Source organism: Bison bison, unplaced genomic scaffold, assembly GCF_000754665.1.
Source record: "Bison bison bison isolate TAMUID 2011002044 unplaced genomic scaffold, Bison_UMD1.0 scf7180017864487, whole genome shotgun sequence".
NCBI classification, from domain to species: Eukaryota; Metazoa; Chordata; class Mammalia; order Artiodactyla; family Bovidae; genus Bison; species Bison bison.
Window position 1 is genome coordinate 4,117,890 of NW_011495047.1, and position 19,794 is coordinate 4,137,683.

Sequence of the window (19,794 nt, forward strand, 5' to 3'; positions counted from 1 at the left end):
ACTTATTTATTTGGCTGTTCAGGGTCTTAGTTTCAGGATGTGGGCTCTTAGTTGCAGCATGTGGGATCTAGTTCCCTGACCAGGGATCAAACCTCAGGCCCCCTGCATCGGGAGCTTGGACTCTTAACCACTGGACCACCAGGAAAGTCCCACTACTGACTTCCTGGGGAGATAAGTAAGGGCCACTCATTGCCCCTTGCCCTTTATCCACTAATTTTTTTTTCCTGCTGCGTCTGACTGTGTGCTTGCTTTAAAAAGGACCTTTTTTTTTTTTTTTCCAGAAGGATTTTTATCTGTAATACTGTTCTATTATCAGGTGGCTCCTGGTTTGAATGTTGAATTTGTTTACATACAAGGTAAGAAAATCAGTAGCTCTCTACTTGAAATACAATATTTCTCCTTTCTCATCCCAGGTTTCAAAACACCAGATTGTTTGTGGGGGTTCATCTTACATGGGCTTCCCAGGTGGCGCTAGTAGTGAAGAACCCACCTGCCAACGCAGGAGACATAGGAGACGTGCGTTCAATTCCTGGGTCTTGAAGATCCCCTGGAGAAGGGCATGGAAACTCACTCCAGTATTCTTGCCTGGAGAAGCCCATGGACAGAGGAGCCTGGCAGGCTACAGTCCACAGGGTGACAAAGAGTCAGACACCACTGAAGCAACTTAGCACGCAAGCACCTCTTACATAGTCAGAGTAGACAGAGAGACCCTCGGTGGCTCCGTGCTCTTGAGGAGAAAGTGCAGGGCTAGGAATCAACAGACTTGGGTTTTTACCTCTGGCTCAAATCTCTATTAGCTGTTACTTATCACTCCAGCCTTCAGTCTCCTTAACTTAAACACCTTTCTGGTTCAAAAGCTCTATGCTTTTCGCTTGGTTCACGGCCAAAGAAGTTGTGTCTAAGCCCACGCTAGGCTGACCATGCAATCAATTTAAATGTGGAGGGGTGGAACATATTGGCCCTTGAATTCCTTTTGTCCAAAGAACAGTGACCTACTTAGAGTCGGCCCAATGTTGGTGACTATGCATGAAAGCCCTCCCTCAGCCACCTATAGAATCTAGCTGGGTGACATCCCTGGCCACCACTGCCAAGACAAGCCAGAGCTCTCTTCCTGATGAGGCTGTTGACCCTGGCAAGACCAGGATTCTGCTGTCCACTGTTGGATACCCAGCATGGTATATATATGTAGACAGTGGATGGGGAAAACGTCAGCAACACAGAACAGCTTAGACAGAGGGGCTTTCCATCCTCTCTTCACGCCCTCCTCTGTCAGCACCACCAAGAGGGAGGCTTCCTTCATACTCTTCGGAGACAAGAAGACACGAATGAGGACATTTCTCCTGGGGTCTCTGCCAGTCCTGAAATGCATGACCTGGTCAAGAACAGATAATCACATCTTTAACATACTAGCAGCAATATCTAAAAGCATCAAGACAACTGCATCATGGATCGACTCTTTCTTGAACAAGAAGCCCCTTTGGGTAGAGCCCCCTTGGCAAATGAAGAGTCGCTTCCCTTTAAGTCCCTTGGGAATCCAAGAATCAGCTTTGTTCTCTTGTCTGCAAAAGCTATTACAGAACTTGTTTGTCTCCAAGTTGGACCACGCCCTTTCCTCTTGGAAAAGACCTCTCTTTTGACTGAGGCCCTGGGTTGCTGCAGGAGGTCTCAGCCACATTGGCTACTAGAGCCCTGATGTACTAGGATCAGGGAGGCAGGCTCTTTCTATAATTCTTTTTCTGGCACTCTACATGTGTCTGTGTGAGTCTGTGTGTGTGTTGCTCTCTCTGTTTCTTTCTGTATTTCTCCATGTCTCTCTCTGTATCCCTCAGCCTCTCTCTGTACCTCTTTGTCTCACGGTGAAAGTAGGGGTCCTGCTGTAGACATCTCCATCTCCCTGCCTGGTCTTCTCTCTCTTGCTCTAGAGGGACACGGAGACAGAGGATTGGAAGTCCTGACTGCACATGTCTGATTGCTCTTCCATCTCTGAGTTGCCACCCCATGTCACTAAGCGTCCCTGTCTGTCTGTCTCCCCCTGTGCCTCCCTTCCCTTTCTTTCTCTCTGTCTCTGACCCTCCTGCAAATGAAAACTAACTTCTGCATTATCTCCAAGGCCTCCCACAGACAGTGTGTATCATAATTCCCTAATCTTTTAACACTAGGGAAGAGAGAGGGTGACAGGAAGAACTGTGGGGATGTTGTTGATATCATGGAGGATGTCCTGGGGATGGAGAATAAAAAGGAGGGAGAGAGGGAGCAGCTGGGACCACGGATCCCTCGGCTCACTCCCCTCTCAAAGACTCAGGCTGATTTACAGGCACCCCCCCAGACAAGCCTGACTGTTTTACAAGGACAATAACAATTTCAGACATCCAAGAATTAGAAGTGTGACTATATCTCCAACCAGAGCTAGGTGAGAGTAGATTGCCTGAGAAGAATCATTTCAATCAAGAAAACATCATTTCTGATTAGAATGAATCAAATTGAGATTTTTTTTTCCCAAGAAATGTCACATACAGGCCATGTATATGGGGTCCCCTTCATTGTGTACTCACCTCCCAAGTTAGCAGTATAGCCTGGCTTACTAGCTTGGGCCTTTGGTGGGGTGACGAGAGAAATCAGAAGAAACATTCTGAGGAAGACAAAGGACAGTGGACTTGTCACCAGCAGTCTGTTCAATTATTCAGTCGTTAATAAGATCACAATTATTCAAAGCACGTGGAGAATTATTTCGTTAAGCACAGTATCGTGCTTAGTGAAACATGTCAGACAAAGACAAACACTGAATCTTATCACTTATATGTGGAATCTAAAAAAAATAAAACAAACCAGCAAACAGAAAAAGAAGCCGACTCACAGATATCGAGAACACACTAGTAGTTACCAGTGGGGAGAGGGGTGGAACAGGAGCAGAGGATTAAGAGGTGCAAACTACTACGAATAAAATAAATAAGCTGCCAAGATATACTGTACCGCATGGGGAATAGAGCCATCATTTTTGCAATAACTTTAAATGAAGTATAATCTATAAAAACATCAAATTACTATGTTGTACACCTGAAACTAACATAATACTGTAAATTGATTCCATCTCAGTTTTCTAAAAAAGCACATGTAGAATTGTGACCTACAGCAGTTTCTTTCTTGCCTTCACCTCATCCCTGTCCTTTTTTATTTTAGAACCACTGACAACATGCGAATAGGCTGGTATGAGAGATTCTCTTCCTCCCTGGCTTGGATGTTTCTCCGGAAGCCTCTAGTTTGAGACGGAGGTGGGGAGAAGGCAGTTGACTGGTGTGGAGAGAGTGAAACAGGTAATCCCTAGTCTTCAGACAGCTCCACTTTTTAAATTAACTTTTATTGAAGTATAGTTGCTTTACAATATTATATTAGCTTCTACTGTAGAGGACAGTGAAGCAACTGCACATATACATCTATCCCCTCTTTTTCGGATTTCCTTCGTATTTCGGTCACCAGAGAGCACTGAGTAGAGAGCTCCCTGAGCTACATCCCTAGAGACTGTCATACAGAGTGAAGTAAGTCAGAAAGAGAAAAACAAATGTCAGATATGAACACACATATGTGGAATCTAAAAAATGGTACAGATGATCTTATTTTCAAACAGCTCCTTCTCAGCTACTGAAATTCTCAACAATACAATCACCACCTTGCGATGCACCTGGTCTAAATTATCCTTGTGCTTCAGGTACATGTTGTGGATTGGAAATATCATCTCACTGGTGGAATTATCACCACGTGAACATAGATTAATCCATCACATAGGATATAAAATGAATGCAAACAAGTATGTTTATTATTTTAGTTTAGGGGAGCTGGGACTGACACTCCCCAGGCAGGTAGCCCAAGGAGAAAGACTTAAATCTGGACTGTAGGATATGGTGACCTAGAAGTCAGAGACCTACAGATAGGAGAGGAGGAGACAGTTGATAGCCTACTTCCTCTGCTGCTGCTGCTGCTAAGATGCTTCAGTCATGTCCGACTCTATGCGACCCCATAGATGGCAGCCCACCAGGCTCCCCGGTCCCTGGGATTCTCCAGGCAAGAGCACTGGAGTGGGTTGCCATTTCCTTCTCCAATGCATGAAAGTGAAAGGTGAAAGTGAAGTTGCTGAGTCATGTCTGACTCTTAGTGACCCCATGGACTGCAGCCTACCAGGCTCCTCCGTCCATGGGATTTTCCAGGCAAGAGTACTTCCTCTGAGTAGGGCTAAAACACCAACTTACAGTGGCTACAGCTGGAGGCAGAGTGAAGGAAGGACATAAAAAGGTAAGAACAAATTTGCCTAGGACCCAGAAAAGTGGTTCTCTTTTTAACACTTATTTTTATTTTATTTAGCTGTGCCAGGTCTTAGATGCCGCAGGTGGGATCTAGTTCCCTAACCAGGCATCAAACACAGGCCCCTTTCATTGGAAATGTGGAGTCTTAGCCACTGGGCCACCAGGGAAGTTCAACAGACCAGTAATTCTTAACCCTAAGAGTACATTAGAATCACTGGGGAGCTTAAAAATAATAATAGTAACTCAGCTCTACTCTAAGACTTTCTAGTTTAATTTCTTCAGTGGAACCTGGACAGTGGTATTATTTACAAGCTGTCCAGGTGTTTCTGAGGTGCAGCCACCCTGGAAAACCACAGATTCAGACAATCAACAAGCTAATAATGAAATTCTGGGTATTATCCTGACTTACCTTGCATACAAAGACACAAAGAGAAGGAGGGGGGGAAATAACTATTTTCTATAACACCAAAGAGCAGAGCTTCCCTGTGGTAGCTGAATGGATAAATAACAGACACACGTAAAGGAGTGAAACTAAGCTGAAAGAGATTGGAAGAGTCAGATCTCTCTCCTGAGAGCATCCAGGCAGACCCCAGGGAAGAGGTGGGAATACATCAGATAGGCTGCTGCTGCTGCTAAGTCGCTTCAGTCGTGTCTGACTCTTAGTGACCCCATGGACTGCAGCCTACCAGGCTCCTCCGTCCATGGGATTCTTCAGGCAAGAGTACTTGAGTGGATTACCATTGCCTTCTCCAATCAGATAGGGTAGCTGGAGGCAAACATTTACATTGCTGAGATACTTCAGGAAGGCTTAGATGAGTGTGTCTCAACCCTGACTACACTAGAAACACCTAGGGAGCTTATGCATCTTCCCAAATCCAAGTCACAGTGCAGACCAATCCAATTAAAACCTTGGGGGATGGCAGCGGTGGAGCAACATTTTTTTGTAAGCTTCCCAGTTGCTTCTGATATCTAGCCAACATTGAGAATCATTGCTTTAGATAATCATTAATGTTTCTTCTCAGTAAAAATTGGCTTTTTTTTTTCTTTTCCCCAGCTGGAAAGCATGTAAAGGTTATCAACCATCTTCCAGGTATGCAGACCAAGGACTGGGAAGGAGACCAAAGTTTCGGGAAGAGTAAGGCGAAAGGTATTTGCACCAATGTGGATGGACCTGGAGATTAGCATACTACATGAAGTAAGTTAGGCAGAGAAAGACAAATGTCATATGATATCACTTATATGCAGAATCTTAAAATGATACAAATGAATGTATTTACAAAACAGACTCACAGACATAGAACACAGCTATGATTACCAAAGGGGAAATGTGGGAGGGAGGGATAAATTGGAAGCTTAAAATTGACAGATACACACTACTATATTTAAAATAGATAACCAACAAGGACATACTGTATAGTAGAGGGAACTCTGCTCAATAGTCTGTAATAACCTAAATGGGAAAACAATTTGAAAAAAGAATAAATACATCTATAACTTTTCATACTGTTCATGGGGTTCTCAAGGCAAGAGTACTGAAGTGGTTTGCCATTCCCTTCTCCAGTGGACCACATTTTGTCAGAACCCTCCACCATGACCCATCTGTCTTGCGTGTCCCTACACGGCATGGCTCATAGTTTCATTGAGTTAGACAAGGCAGAGACATTACTTTGCCAACAAAGGTCTGTCTAGTCAAGGCTATGGTTTTTCCAGTAGTCATGTATAGATGTGAGAGTTGGACTATAAAGAAAGCTGAGCGCCGAAGAATTGACGTTTTTGAACTGTGGTGTTGGAGAAGACTCTTGAGAGTCCCCTGGACTGCAGTCATCCTAAAGGAAATCCACTTCATTGGAAGGACTGACGTTGAAGCTGAAACTCCAATACTTTGGCCACCGGATGCCAAGAGCTGACTCATTTGTAAAGACCCTGATGCTGGGAAGGATTAAAGGTGGGAGGAGAAGGGGACAACAGAGGATGAGATGGTTGGATGGCATCACTGACTCAATGGGGAGGAGTTTGAGTGAACTCTGGGAGTTGGTGATGGACAGGGAGGCCTGGCGTACTGCAGTCCACGGGGTCGCCAAGAGTCAGACATGAACTGGAACTGATATCTATAACTGATTAACTTTGCTGCCCACCTGAAACTAACACGACATTGTTAATCAGCTCTATTGTTGTTTCATTTCTAAATCATGTCCAACTCTTTTTGGGACCCCATGGACCGTAGCCCACCAGGTTCCTCTGTCCACAGGATTTCTAAGGCAAGAATACTGGAGAGGGTTGCCACGCCCTCCTCCAGGTCCCTAACCTTTTACAACTCCAGTAACCATGGAAACAAGCCCTCCTGAACATCAAGCTATTGATATTAGGAAAATCTTTGTGTCAGGTCAGAATTTGTTCCTCTGGAATTGTCACACCTTGAATATGGTTCAACTGGTGAGAGTCACAATGAATGAGTGAGCTGTCATGGGGACCCAAGACTTTGCATCCACTCTCATTTCTCTGTTTCATCACCTACTCTCCTGCTCCATAGTTTGAGGGTCACCCCTCCAGGCCCTGCTGCCTTGTCACTCTCCTCTAAATGCATTGAAGTCTACTTTCTCTCTGTGGCTGTGGTCCCAGTGCTCCACCTAGAATCTGAACAGCTCAAAGAGGCACTCACAAAGCTCTTCTGAAAAATCCATACTGCAAAAGTGTTAGGTGATGGTTTGAGCAACACTCCAGGTGCCAGAAACTCCAATGTGGCTGTTACCTCGTCAAATTTTAAATACAAAAGTGAACGTGCAGGCTTTACCTCTGATATCCTGGAGATCCATTGTGCAGAGTTTATTCTATCCTTTAAGGCATCTCTTATCTGGGGGGGTTAACAAAAGGAATTAAGGATTAGAAGACTATGAAGAACTAACGCATATGCTTGAGACCGGTAAATACTATGCTGAGAGTGTGTTTCCAGCAAGTACTGTTGGCGGGACCAACAGGAATAATGCTCTTTTTGGTACTTTGCCTACAAATACTAGCTGTGGTATTCGATTCATTTAAAAAGTAATCATATGGTCTATAACTACATAAAACCTTAAGTGTTTTTTATGCAGTTTCACTTGCAAAACTGCATTTGTTCTTTATCCTAATCTAGCAGAGAAGGCAGGGCATCCCAGGTGGCTCAGTAGCTAAAGAATGCCCCTGCAATGCAATCGCAATGAGAAGATGTGGGTTCAATCCCTGGGTCAGAAAGAGCCCCTGGAGGAGGGCACAGCAGCTCACTCCAGTATTCTTGCCTGGATAATTCCAAGGACAGAGGAGTCTGGTGGGCTGCAGTCCATAATATCACAGAGTCAGACACAACTGAAGTGACTGAGGAGCACAGAAGGCAGGAAAACCATTATTATGTCTGTGATCCATTGGAAGATTCTAAGGCTCATGGGTTAAGGACTCTCCAGCAGCACACAGCTATTCCACAGAAATATCAGGATTAAAGAGCTCATTTCTTAACCCTTACCTCTTTTGCTTTTAGGTTGGTATTGTATCCCCATGGGAAAACAAAAGAACCTCTGTGAAATGTCTTTTACAAACCTTGCATATTAACTTAGTAGTAAAACAGCATTGATAGTACAATAAATAGATACATAAAATTTACAAAATAAGCCCTGCAGTGTGAGTGTTTGCATCTATGATTTAGAAGGTTTGCTTTTCTCAATTCAAGAGGCAATGTAATAAAATAGAAACAGGGTGATCTTAAAAGTCTGAATAAACATCTGATGTTTTGTTCCTTTTTTTCACTTATTTTCATCATACCACCTACACACACTCATCTGTATTTGGAGAATTTCCTTCCTTAAGTCCACTGCTCTTTAAGGTAGAAGCCAGGAACTCACTTTCTCAGCCTCTCTTGCAGCTAAGATGTAGCCACGTGACCTGGGCTCAGCCAATCAGACACGATAATGTAAGAAGCATGTATCAGTGATCCTCCCCAGGCAGCATGAAGGGGCTGCAGTAGCAGGAACTGTAGCTCAGCACACACTGTCTCATGTTGCCCTGCCGAGCTGTGCTCTCTGTGCCCAGCAAAGTAGGAAGGGGCAGAAGAGCCTCCTGTGGAGTCATCTGTGCTGTGAATCAGAAACTATTCTTTATGCATAGCCTCCATGCCTCCCAGCCACAGAGAGACCTTCCCAAAGATGTTATCGTGAGATGTAATAACTTTTTCTGCTTCAGCTAGCTAGAGTGGGTTTCTGAGCTACTTCATCACTCTGAGTTTCAATTTCCTCATCTGTAGAACTAAAAATAGGAATAACCCGGATTGCTTTCAGGGTAAGAGCTAATGAATATAAGAGCTTAGCCCCATAAAAGCTTGAAAGCTTGCATCATTGAGACCTCGATGTCCTGTTCAAGTGTCTGCACAAATGATTGAGGTGAAAGACCCCCAATAAGTGGTATTTACAAGTGAGCATTTCAGGGCCAAATACTGATAATGCATAAAGCAGCAGAAGACTTTATTGTACCTTCGGATCCAGGATTGTTCCAAACACCAGGATGAAGAAGCCCTGAGAAAGATGGAAGAGGGAGGAAGAGCCATTAAACAAAATAAAATGATAATAATAAATACCAGTACTTATTATCAGTTCCTATTCTGGTAGAAGGTAAAAATAACTTTCCTAAATCCTTAAATAGAAAGACAAAAACCATTTTATTAAATCTTTGACTCTCTCATTTTAAAGTTGCAACACCTAGATTGATCCTTTCAACAAATATGGATACAGAATTTTTCATGCACCAGCCGCTGCTCTCGACACTTAGAATACTCAGTAAACTAAGCAGACTGAGGTCCCTGAGGCATGCAAGAATACTATAGGAATTTTTTATTTGGGCAAAATAAAGTGTTTTGTGTTTATCAGGAGTTGTGCATCTCATCAGAATATAATGGCCCAAGAAAGTCCAAGGAGACAGGCTATGCACAGCCACCTCACAGTTCTTGAACAATCAGTAATGAAAGAAACTTCCACAGAAAATAACAAAAGCAGCTGTGTTCAGCTTTTATGAACACCCCCTACCTCCTTCCCCCATCCACAACTAAAAACTGTTATAAAACTTGTGAAGAAAAATTAAGTCCACGGATACTCATAAAAACTCTAGAGTTTCTAAGTATATTAACAGGTGCTCAGAAATGGGTGCTCCAGATATTATACTAAAAACTCTAGAGTTTCTAAGTACACTAACAGGTGCTCAGAAATGGGTGCTCCAGATATTATAGTATAGAGAGAATTTATTAGTTCTCATATCTCCTATCTCATATCAATATTTTGGCTATCTGATGTGAAGAACCAATTCATTGGAAAAGACCCTGATGCTTGGAAAGATTGAGGGCAGGAGAAGAAGGAAGTGACAGAGGATGAGATGGTTGGATGGCATCACCGACTCAATGAATATGAGTTTGAGAAAACTGTGGGAGATAACGGAGGACAGGGGACCCTGGAGTGCTGTAGTCCAAGGGGTTGCAAAGAGTTGGACATGCCTTAGAGACTGAACAACAACATCTCTTATGATTCATACAAAGAGAGACCCCATTAAAGTCACACAGTGGCTGTTCTCCTATCATTATAGTCCATTTGAGTTTTCAACTTTTTTTTTCATGGAATTGGCACAAAACCACTCTGGAAGAAGGAAGGAAATGTATTTGTCCCATTTTTCACCTAAGGAAGCTCAGAGATTTAACTTTCAAAATGTGAAAGGCAACAACAAAATACATTAGACAAAATTTCTCCTGGAGATGAGGTTACTCAGGTCTTGACTCACCAGACAAGAGACGTAAGATAATGACCTTCAATTTAGGCATCCTTGTTAAGCTGCTTCTATTTCATAATCAAATGTGATCCTTACCCAGGCTAAGGCCTGCTAAGGTACATAATTTAAGACAAACGGCACCCTAAAGATGTTGCAACCAGTGACCATCAGCAGAAACAATATAAAACCCCCTGCAATCATGATCTGTAAAAACCTGGCTGAAGGATAGAGGACTTCACAGGGACCAGTGCATGGCTACCCAGCTCAGCTATTCCCCCAGACAGGCTAAAATACACCTCTCTGTTCACCCAGTCTGTCGAGCGCTCCAAAGCATGGAATGATTCTTTCACATTACTCTTTCTAGTGTTTCTCTTAACCTACAAGAAAACCATTGAAATCTGTCATTGTGTCTATTAAGAAAATGTCATTGATTTTGTGAACCATTCAGTTATAAAGTACCACTTGTATAAAGATGCTTGGGCCAAATACATCCCAGTCAGGTTTTGGTACTAGGAATACATTTTAAACCAAAATCTTCACGAATTTTACCCAGGAAGTAATTTTCAAAGATCAGGGAACCACAATTCTAGCCTGTTTCCTGAAGGCTAAAGGACTAAGCTCTCTCTTTGAAAGATCTTTAATTTCTTGAGTTTGGATTAATTATATTCATATCTGAACATTTACCATAATGCTCAGCACAAAAGAAATAATAAACGTCATGGCTCTGTGTATTTCTGTATGTGCATGTGTGCATTTAATTGCTTTATTATACAACCTGCATCTATAGCAATAAATATGTAACAGGAAAACATTCCACAAGGATCACTTGTCATTGGTCCATGCCACCTTCGGAAAAGTTACAAAAATATCCTTCAAAAAATTCAGATAAGATTTTAGTCACAGTTTTATCTCTGAGTGAGAAGAATTCACTGGTAGCAGCTTCTTTGAATCTCCTTTAGTAGATAAAGCACAATTTGAGCAGGTAAACTCAAGATGTTCTCCCGGGTTTTAAAGTATGTGCTTTAACTGCTGTAGACTGAATGTTTGTGTCCTCCAAAAATTCATATGTTAAATCCTAGTGCTGGATGTGAAGATATTTGGAGGTGGGGCCTTTGAGAGGTGATTAGTCATGATAGCAGAATCTCCTGAAAAGGATTTAGGGTCCAAATAAAAGAGGCCCCAGGGAGCTCCTGGCCCCTTTCAACAGGCAGGGTTACGGCGAGAAAACTGTCCATCTGTAAACCAGGAAGTGGGCTGTCACCAGATAACTCAATCTATCTGTGTGTGCCTCGATCTTGGACTTCCCAGCCTCCAGAACTATAAGAAATAAATACCTGTTGTTTATAAGCCACCCAGTCTATGGTATTTTTTGTCACAGCAGCCCAAATGGACTGAAACATTTACTTTTCTCCCATCAAAACAGCTAGAGGGGGTCCTCAAACCTCCCACCCAGACAGTTATTCTGGGTAAATATGAAGGAAGACACGGGTCAAAAGTTACAGATTGACAAATGAACAGTCAAGGTAGCTCTTGACTACATAATAACACTTCCCTAGCTAAAGGGTGGGGCTTCCCCAGTGGCTCAGAGGTAAAGAATTCGCTGGCAATGCAGGAGCCACAGGAGATGCGGGTTCAATCCCTGGGTTGGGAAGATCCCCTGGAGGAGGAAATGGCAACCCACCCCAGTATCCTAGCCTTGAGAATCCCATTGACAGAGGAGCCTGGCAGACCACAGTGCGTGGAGTCACAGAGAGTTGGACTTAGCACACACACAGCTTGAGCTTTAAAACCTGTGGAGATGCTCCCACAGAGAAGGAACCATGAAATCTTTAAGAAGGTCTTTCTCCTACATCCTGCTGACCTCCTGCATGTTTAGGAGTCTCTCTTCTCCATCTGCCCCGTCAGCCTCAGCTGCCCCACATCTCAGTTCCTCCTTAGTCCCTGCATGTCCTGCTTCTTCTTGCTCCGTTGATTCTGTCTCCTCCATCAGTGAGGGCTGATGACTGTCCTTTCTCTCCTCCGGCACTGGGCATCCTCAGGATACTCTGATCCACAGACTTGCTGGTAAACAGCAATAACCAACTCACCAACTTTGTAGCTCTTGCCATTCTCCATGGTTAAATACTTCCACCACAGCTGATTTAAATCTAGCAACACTACCATGTGTAAAATAGATGGCTAGTGGAATAGACAGCTGCTGTATCGCACAAGGAGCTCAGCTCAGTGCTCTGTAACGATGGGTGGGGGATGATGAGGGAAGGTGGGAGGCAGGCCCAAGAGGGAGGGGTATATGTATACACACAGCTGATTCACTTACTTGTACAGCAGAAATTAACACATGTTGTAAAGCAATTATACTTCAATAAAAAAAAGATAAAAAATGAAAATAATATCAATCAATCAATCCAGCAAGATGGCATCACTGAACATGGAGTCAGGAAGAGATGGACACATCATTACACAGTGTTCCCACCACCCAGACAAAATAGTTGCCAATAACCTCAAAAGTACAGTGAAAAATAGACACAAACAATTACAAAGTGATGCATTTTGAGGATGTATGACCTTTGTTTTCAATCTAACTTATTTAATTTGTAAGGATGTCTATGTTTACAATCAGCTCCCCAAATTCCTGAAAGGTAACAGTCAGCTCTCCTGAGCCAGTACAAGCCAGTTCCAGCCCATCACTGCCTCATGCCTGCACCAGTGTCTGACCTTCACCCTGACTCTGCTCTCAGCTCCTCACTGTCCCAAGGATCCTGGCATTTAGCTGGATGGCCCCACCCTCCTCCTTGTCAGGAGTCAAGGCAGAAACAGCTGAAATTACAGGTTGACCCTGTAATAATAGGTAAAGGAGTTCATGGTATCAAAAATAAATGCTCACAGCCTGGTTTAAAACAAAAGTCACAGTAAAGTGGCCCCAATGGAGACAAGGGAAAAGAAAATGCTTAAAAGTGAAACATGAATTCATTAAGCATTCATGATGAATGGCCATGGGGTACCCAGAAGAGAAGTTTTAGGAACATTACAGTTTTTTAAATATTTTTTATTTTGGGGGTCTTGCTGCAAAGCATGTGGGATCTTAGTTTCCAACCCATGCCCCCAGCAGTGGAAGCATGGGGTCTGAATCACTGGAGTTCCAGGGAAGTCCCTAGGAACGCTACATTTTGAACCCAGTTCTACCAGTGACTAGCTGCATAAATGTGGATAAGGCAATTGATAATTACCAAGAGCTATACAAAAAATGTATGGCACAATTAATATTTTTCATACAAATTAAAAAAAAATTTGAAAGGTGAAACACCTTTATTTTTGTGTTTTTTTAAAACTGGAGTATAATTGCTTTATAGTGTTGTGTGGGTTTCTGCTGTACAACGTGAATCAGCCATAAATATATGTATATCCCCTCCTTCTCGAGTCTCCCTCCCACACTCCCCATCTCACCCCGCAAGGTTGTCCCCAAGATATCAAAACACTCGCTGTAGAATGAAATCACGTACACTTAAATTCTACAAGAGCAAAATGAGAAAACATTTGACTTAAAATTTCTATTATAAATAAAACGTTTATTTGAAATAGTCTTATTTTCTAATAAGTACACAATTAGGAACAAAAGCAATATTTTAGAGGGCTTTAGAAAAATAAAAGCTCTCTTTTCAGTTAGTTACTACCTACATTTAACATTCAGTATAAGAAACTTCGGCTCTTTGGTATACCATAACTGAAAAAACGAAAAAAAATTTTCAGTCAGGTAAGGAATCATTAAAGATACATACATAGTCACCTGGTAAAATGCTCGGATGTATTTTTAAGTAAAAACATACATTGTTTTTTAACCCCAATCCTATGTGAAAACATATTTGTATATAAGCATAGAAAACTTGGTAAAGATACGTATAAAACTGGGAATATCGCTTAATCCACAAGAAGAGAGACTGTCTTTAATACCACTCTGGATGGCTTGCCTCATTAAAATAAGATGGTTTCCAATGGTCACTAAAAATTCTAAAATGGTGAGGAGGGTGGGAGGGAGATCCCAGAAGGAGGGAACATATATGTACTCATGGCTGATTCACATTGTTGTACAGCAGAAACCAACACGACATTGTGAAGCAATTATCCTCCAAGAAAACAATTTTATGAAAAAAGTAAAAATAAATTAAATTTTTTAAAAATTTTAAATAGAAAGAAATATGTGGGCACATTTTAGTACCTCCATTTACATACCTAGATTTTTGGGGAAGTTGTATTATTTAGTTTCTAAACAGCAACAGCAACAGCTCAGCTTTTAATATTTTATTTATTTATTTGGCTGTTACAAGTCTTAGTTGCAGTATGCACGATCTTTAAGTGGGGACGTGAGGAATCTTTGTTTACAGCTAGTGGGATCTAGTTCCCTGACCAGAGAACGAACCTAGCTCTCTGCACTGGGAGTGCAGAGTCTTAGCCACTGGACCACCAGGCAAGTCCTCCATTCACTGTTATCTTTCCTTTTTAAACAGTCCTATAAAATGGGAATTCTTCTACCCATTTTGTAAGTGAAGAAAACATGGCTTGGCAAAGTTAAGCAAATATCCCAAGAGAGTGTTACACAGGCATAAGTCAGAGAATCCAGATTTTAATCCAGACCTTTCTGGAACAAAAGCTTACTTCCTGCCTCAATTTCCCTTCCACGAGCACGCTCAGTCACGTCCTACTCTTTGCCACCCGTGGATTGTAACCCGCCAGGTTCCTTTGTCCGTGGGATTCTCCAGGCAAGCATATTGGAGTGGTTGCCATTTCCTCCTGTAGAGGATCTTCCTGACCCAAGGCTCAAACCTGAATCTCCTGTGCCTCCTGCACTAGCAGGCAGATTCTTTACCACTAGCACCACCTGGGAAGCTCTCCTGACTCAATATGCTATTTCAAATCCTTTGTCTTTTACAAAGAAATACGATGCTACGAGCTCCTGATCACAAAACTTTCTCCTGAATTCTCTCACTGTGGACTCAGTCAGAAGGCTCTGTCTGGACTTACCTGGAAGGCGTTGAGCAGGGAGAAGATGATGTGGAAAGCCAGCGAGCTGTCATTGAGAACTGTGGCTATGCCAAATCCCCACGTCAGTCCCAGCAGTGGTGTGAGGATGGCAATGTTTTTACTGATCCTCACAATGGCCCTCACCTCCTGGAACATGGAACTGCCGATGGCCGCTCGCCGGGTCTTGACAATCACCAGTGTGACTGTGACCAGGTTGACAACCACGATGGCCAGAGCCGGAACCACAAAAGCCAGAAGGGCCTTGGTCATGTCCCAGTTGAGCCAACAGGCCTCAGGCCGGAGATAACCTTTGCCAGGCTCAGTGGCAGCGACCGTGATAGAAGCGATGAGCAAAGGGCACCCGTAGCCCACCGAAAAGAGAGCTGCCACCAGGACGGACTTGGGCAACGTATGGAAGACTATCAGGATTCCGTAGAGAATGAGGAGTGCCTTGGCGAGCATCCAGAAAAACACAGAAAGGTAAAAGAAGTGAACAAAAAAGGTTGCTGCCACGCATGCGCTGTGGTGCCTCGTTGGGCCACTGAGAAAGGACGCCACGATGAACCATACATCAGCCATCAGTAAGGTGGTCGCAATGTTAGCAATGCACACGTGACGTAAGTATGAGATCTCTGTCTTCGTCACCTGGCTCCAGACCAAGGCCTCGATGGACAAGCAGAGGATCAAGCTGCAGATAGAAACACCCAGGCCTATGTACGTGATGTAAATCAGGATGGGGCTCTGCAAGACATGGGGTGCCATCAGAATTGAGAAAGAGGTAAACGTCTTGCTCGGGCTACATTTGCAGACCACCTGCTGGGAGTTCTCCTGAATCTTTTGGCAGACCCTGTGATCCCATCTGCTCTCCACGGAGTGCCAGCCTGCACACTGTGCCCTCCTGTCCTCCGACTTGCTGATCTTTTCAAAAATCAGCGAGATTCTTTCAAGTTCCTTGGGCAGAATGACAGACAGGACAAGCCCATTCACAGTGATGCTTTCCAAAACACTGGCTTCTAAGATGGCCCCGAGAGTTGGAAATGCGATGCTGACAGCCCGAGAAGGAGAAGGCACCTCCTGAAGTTCCTCTCTACTGATTGACACCTTCCCTGTGACGTCTCGGGTGTCGTTAACTCTCATTGAAAAGGTGAAATTCTTTCCAGCGTTGTCTCTAGAGAGGATGGTGCCCACCGTGTGGATGAAAATATCTGCTATTTCAATGGGATGCTTATTGACAAATAGCTTTCTTGCGAAGGAATTGACTGAATGTAGCAGGACACAGCTGCTGTTTCTTTCGGGGATGAAGGTCCAGTTTGAGATGCTTTTGCTATTTAGAATGTGGTTGGCCATGATGCTGTAACTCTGTCAATGAAGAACCGGGATTAGTACTGAGCCACTCTCTGAATCTGCCAGAACAATCAACATTTACTTTTAAAATGTGTGGTCCTGGGACTTCCCTGGTGGCTCAGTGGTAAAGAATCCCCCTGCCAGTGCAGGAGACACGGGTTGGATCCCTGAACCAAGAAGATCCCACATGCCATGGAGCATCTAAGCCCGTGTGCTACAACTGTTGAGCCTGTGCTCTAAAGCCCGGGAGCCACAATTGCTGAAGCCCACACACTCTAGAGCCCGGGCTCTGCAATAGGAGAAGTCACCGAAGTAAGAAGCCCTCACACTGTAACGAGAGTAGCCCCTGCTTGCCGCAACGAGAGCAAAGCCTGAGCAGCAACAAAGACCCAGCACAGCCAAGAATACATAAATAGATAAGTAAATAATTAAAATAGTACATAAAAAAGTGGTCCTCCAGCTGGCAGCAAAGGCATCCCCTGGAACTGCCTGGAGATTCAGAATCTCAGGCCCCACCCCAGACCTAGTCAACCAGAATCAGCATCCTTTTCTTAAAACTGAAGTATTGTTGATTTACAGTGTTGTATTAATTACTGTTGTCCAGCAACAGACTCAGTTACACATACACATATATAAATACACATTCTTTTGCATTTCTTTTCCATTATGGTTTATCACAGGATATTGAATACAGTTCCCTGGCTATACAGTAGGACTTTGGTGTTTATCCATTCTCTGTATACTAGTTTGCATCTGCTAATTCCAACCTCCCAATCCATCCCTCTGTCACCACCCTCCCCCTTGGCAAACCACCAGTCTATTTTCTATGTCTATGTAGAACCAGCATCTTAATGAGACTCCCAGGTGAGGTTAGTGCTGCAAGGGAATTGCCTTCCTCGCATTTTGTGCAATGCCTTCCTTCCGCATGCCCATTGCCATCATCAATTCCTTTTCATACCTTAGTGAAACTAGCATTTCTTTACCCAGGTCAGAGCATCTATTACGTAATTAGCATCTAATGAATCCCGCTTGTGTGCAGCACCCTGTATAGGAACATTTGTTGTTGCTTAGTTGCTAAGTTGTGTCCGACACTGTTGTGACCCCATGGACAGTAGCCTGCCAGACTCTCTGTCCATGGGATTTCCCAGACAAGAATGCTGGAGTGGGTTGCCATTTCCTTCTCCAGGGAATCTTCCTGACCCAGGGATCAAACCAGTGGCTCCAGCATTGACAGGTGGGTTCTTTGAGCCATCAGGGGAGCCCACGTATAGGAACATACCAAATTGGAAATCGATCCTAGAGGCTAAACTTACTTTTTAATATCCTCTGCTTTGAAGATCAAAGCAAAAAAAAATGGATCTAGTTTCATTTTATATTCCTGAGACAGATATGTATGATTGTTTTCTTTGCACTCAGTTATTTTCCTTTTTTGCAACCAGTTCAGACTCCAAATGAAAGTAAAAAAAGTCTCTTTCTCTCTGCAGATCTACCGTGGTTCTTAGTTTTCAGTAGCCAGATACTGGAATGTACCCTGGGGTTTGATCCACACCCCATAAGTGGTCTCTCTAAATGTTTGTTGATTGAATGTTTTCACTTTTTCATTCTTCTATTCGTTAGCTCTTCATTCACTTATCAATGACGATGTACTAAATACTTGCTGTGCTAAGCACTGGAGATATTGAGATGAAAAACACAGTTCTCAGACCCCCAAAAGCTCACAAAGTATCCAGCTCACCTGCATTCCTTTTCTATCAAGATGATTCTCTGCCACACCCTCACCACCACTCACCTTCATCTTTGTCTCATCAACATCCGTCATTGGCACAGTGGAGATGTTGTGTAAGAGTTGCACAATCAAAGCGATGTTACCCGGAATCCGAGGAGACTTCTGAATGTTCCTGATCACACAGGACAGATTCTGTGGACACTTTTCCATTAACAAATCTGTAATAGTCTCAGGCTTATTGGTATATTCATTTATTTTTGATCCTCCAAATGTTTGAACAGAATTTGAATCTGCCTAAGAAATGGCAAAAAACAACAAAAAGGTTTTTAATGTTCCTTTTGTTTTAAATAGAAAAGGAGTTTTACTAAAATTTAGGACAGTCTGATTACACGATTGTATATTGCATAATGTTTTTGTATTTTACATTCTCAAGCTCATACTCGCTGTGAATAACCTGCCCAATACCACAGTGTTTCAACAGAAAAGGAAAGCCCTGCCTTGCCAGCCACCTGCTTCCTGCCCAAAATAGCAACTGTGGTCTTTAGTACACCTCTTCTGCCTTCTATTTATGTATGCTGCACATTCATTCTGTAGGTAGATTTCTAGTGCCCTCTAAGCTTATTTCTACTATTCTTGAGGGGCAAAGCACGAGATATGAGCATATTTTTAAAATAGAAATTCTGAGCTGAATTTGGATGAATCCGTTGGAACATCCATAGAGAAGGACTGAAAGTATTGATAGATCTCCCATGGATTCTGGCTTGAGTCTCACCCTTGAGAGCAAGCAGGGCAAACTATGGCCCCAGGATAATCACCTGATTTGGGGAGGGAGAGTGGGCAGGGCATGCTCCATGGCTTATTCCATAGTTACATAGGGCATATTCCATAGTTACATAAGGAATCAAACCCAGGCTCTCAGCAGTAAGAGTGCAGAGTCTTAGCCACTGGATCATCAGGTTAATGCGATAGTCAGCAGGTTGCTGCTGCTGCTAAGTCGCTTCAGTCATGTCCGACTCTGTGAGACCCCATAGACGGCAGCCCACCAGGCTCCTCCGTCCCTGGGATTCTCCAGGCAAGAACACTGGAGTGGGTTGCCATTTCTTTCTTCAATGCATGAAAGTGAAAGTGAAGTCGCTCAGTAGTATCCAACCCTCAGCGACCCCATGGACTGCAGCCTTCCAGGCTCCTCCGCCCATGGGATTTTCCAGGCAAGAGTATTGGAGTGGGGTGCCATTGCCTTCTCCTTATCACCAAAAATGGCCTGATTTTTGGTAAATATAGTTTTATTGGAACTGATAGATTTATTGGACAAGTACAAACACATTTACCAACCATACAGCCTCATGTCCACTTTCCCCTTATTGAGTGCTACATGCATAATTTCTTATTTTTTAATTGGAGTATAATTGCTTTACAATGTTGTATTAGTTTTTGCTGCACAACAAAATGAATCAGCTATGTATACATATATCCCTACGCTCTTGAGTCTCCTTCCCACCCACCCCCATCCCACCCCTCTAGGTCATCACAGAGCAGTAAGCTGAGCTCCCTGTGCTATATAACAGCTTCCCACTAGCTGTCTATTTTATACACGGTAGTGTATATATGTCAGTATTACTCTCGTAGTTCGTTCCACCCTCC

General features: G+C 43.3%; 1 protein-coding gene across 1 annotated transcript in view; it reads right to left on the minus strand.

The window, feature by feature from the left end:
• Window positions 1-787: 787 nt before the first annotated feature.
• The window catches only part of GPR111 (G protein-coupled receptor 111), a 32,926-nt gene continuing 13,919 nt past the window's right edge, over window positions 788-19,794 (minus strand). The window contains exons 5-10 of the mRNA XM_010863046.1: window positions 18,217-18,447; window positions 15,084-16,442; window positions 8,789-8,830; window positions 7,087-7,146; window positions 2,553-2,629; window positions 788-1,372 (exon numbers count right to left, since the gene is read on the minus strand). Coding sequence (XP_010861348.1) covers window positions 2,582-2,629; window positions 7,087-7,146; window positions 8,789-8,830; window positions 15,084-16,442; window positions 18,217-18,447 — 1,740 coding nt within the window. The 3' untranslated portion in view covers window positions 788-1,372; window positions 2,553-2,581. The remainder of the gene's footprint in view (window positions 1,373-2,552; window positions 2,630-7,086; window positions 7,147-8,788; window positions 8,831-15,083; window positions 16,443-18,216; window positions 18,448-19,794) is intronic.